Source organism: Morone saxatilis, unplaced genomic scaffold (genome assembly GCF_004916995.1).
Source record: "Morone saxatilis isolate NCDOM2014 unplaced genomic scaffold, NCSU_SB_2.0 Contig17, whole genome shotgun sequence".
Lineage (NCBI taxonomy): Eukaryota > Metazoa > Chordata > Actinopteri > Moronidae > Morone > Morone saxatilis.
Genome location: NW_023339729.1, coordinates 25942835 through 25944703, shown reverse-complemented (window position 1 = coordinate 25944703; position 1869 = coordinate 25942835). Strand labels below are relative to the sequence as shown.

The window sequence follows — 1869 nt, the reverse complement described above, 5'->3', positions numbered from 1 at the left end:
AGACAGAGCGGAGTCAAAGGTCAATACTCACTAATCCTGCAGTCAGGGCCGGCGAACCCCGGAGCACATTCACATCGATACCAGTTGTCTCCATCGACACAAGTCCCGCTGTTATAACTGCAGCACAGAGAATGATGTTTAACACTGTGTGCAAAAACTACAGCAGCTCGTCCCGTAAGGACAAAAACAATCTGAATTCAGCTGATAATCAATAACCCTGATCTCACTGAGCTGGAGCCTCTAGCCTGACCCTAATCTTAATTATAGGCAGGAAATATTTGAGTTTTCTGATCAGTGTGTTTCAGAGATACGAGCAGTCTCTGACTCTGTGGCTTGAAGAGACGGGTGGGAGATAAAAAGTGAAACTGGCAGCGGCCGAGTGGTTTTATTCCAGATTCGATTCAGTGAAAGGAAAAGTTGACGAAGGAGGCGGCCAAAAAGGAGAATTTAATGTAGCTCTTGACGGTTTATCACTTAAAAAGCAAAACTTATTGCTCTGAACTAGAGGATTTTTGAATGCTTGAGCCTTGGAAAAATGTCAGCAATACTGGATTTTGTGGAGGTAAAGAGAGGACCTGTCTTGTGTGTGTGTGGTGTGTGTGGGTGTTGTGTGTGTGCTGTGTGTGTGTGTGTGTGTGAATGAGACTTCACCAGGGATGAGAACTGCAGTTCGTTGGCATCTGGAAAAGAAAAGAAAATGTAAGAAAGGGAAGACATTTTTTCCGCATGATGAGATTATTTCTTGCAATGTCCATACAAAGACGGGCTGCGAATTTCGCCCCAGCAGGTCGCCTTCAGATTTACAGATTCCAAATGATTCAATAATTCAATTAATATCATAAATTAACAACGAAATATAAATTGACACATACTCAACTATTGGCTTTATCTAGACAACTACTAAAGTCGACTGGAAAACATCTTTAGGTCGGGACAGCCCCTACAATTCAGTAACAAGCTTAAATACATGCGGACTGAAATCCTCCATGACGCGACTCCAGTTGGGTCTCTAACGTGTTAGTGGCAGGTGACTCACTGGGTGGCTGCAGGTTTGCGCCCTCACCAGGCCTCCTTACAGACGCAGCTGAAGGAGTCCCCGGTCCACCACACAGGTTCCACCGTTTCTCGCAGGGAGCTCGGCAGACAGCTGGCTGTTTCTTTGCTGTGAGACAACAAACCGACCGTTAGCCGCCAAACTGACACGTATACACTGTTTTTAAAGAAATAACCCGCCGTCATACTGACCGATTTACAGGGTGGCTTCCTTTCCCAGCGGCGGCACACAGCACACCTGAAGGCATCTCCTTCGGTCTAGCAGGTCCTCCGTTGTTACAGGTGCGCCTCGTCACACTGACTCTCTCCTGGAAGCAAAAACAGACTTCAGTGGGGAGGGGCAGAAACTCCAACTGAGCAAACCAAGGGGACAGAAAATTTCCTTCAGGCATCTGGAACACCTGGAAAAGTGTGCAGGCTTACCACAACGCACGTATTCACAGAAGCACTTATGTCTCCAACGGCTGGGGTCGTGGAAGTCCTCGAAGCTCACACTGAACGACAAACGGGGTCCAGGGCTCCGTGCACGGTCGCCCATCGAGGCAAACTGTAAAGGGCTTTAGATCAAAGTGGAATATAGTGGAAGATACAGCACGCCAGTTTCTCCTTTTTAATGGACTACGTTTTTGTGTTTTAACCTGTATTGACCATGAGTTTGGCTGAAGCAATTTTTTTTTTCCAATTTCAATTCAATTTATTGTATAGCCGCCATTTAGTAAATATTCGTTATATAAACAGAAAGATATCTTATTATGTATTCACCCTTAATATACACCTAATTTTAGATGCAATGGTCAATTAGGACCGATTAAACAT

At 45.2% G+C, this 1869-nt stretch overlaps 1 protein-coding gene across 1 annotated transcript in view; it reads right to left on the bottom strand.

The window, feature by feature from the left end:
- LOC118326969 (protein jagged-1a-like) overlaps positions 1–1869 on the bottom strand; it is a 22059-nt gene that overhangs the window by 5851 nt on the left and 14339 nt on the right. The window contains exons 9-12 of the mRNA XM_035660133.1: positions 1246–1361; positions 1081–1162; positions 652–680; positions 32–117 (exon numbers count right to left, since the gene is read on the bottom strand). Coding sequence (XP_035516026.1) covers positions 32–117; positions 652–680; positions 1081–1162; positions 1246–1361 — 313 coding nt within the window. The remainder of the gene's footprint in view (positions 1–31; positions 118–651; positions 681–1080; positions 1163–1245; positions 1362–1869) is intronic.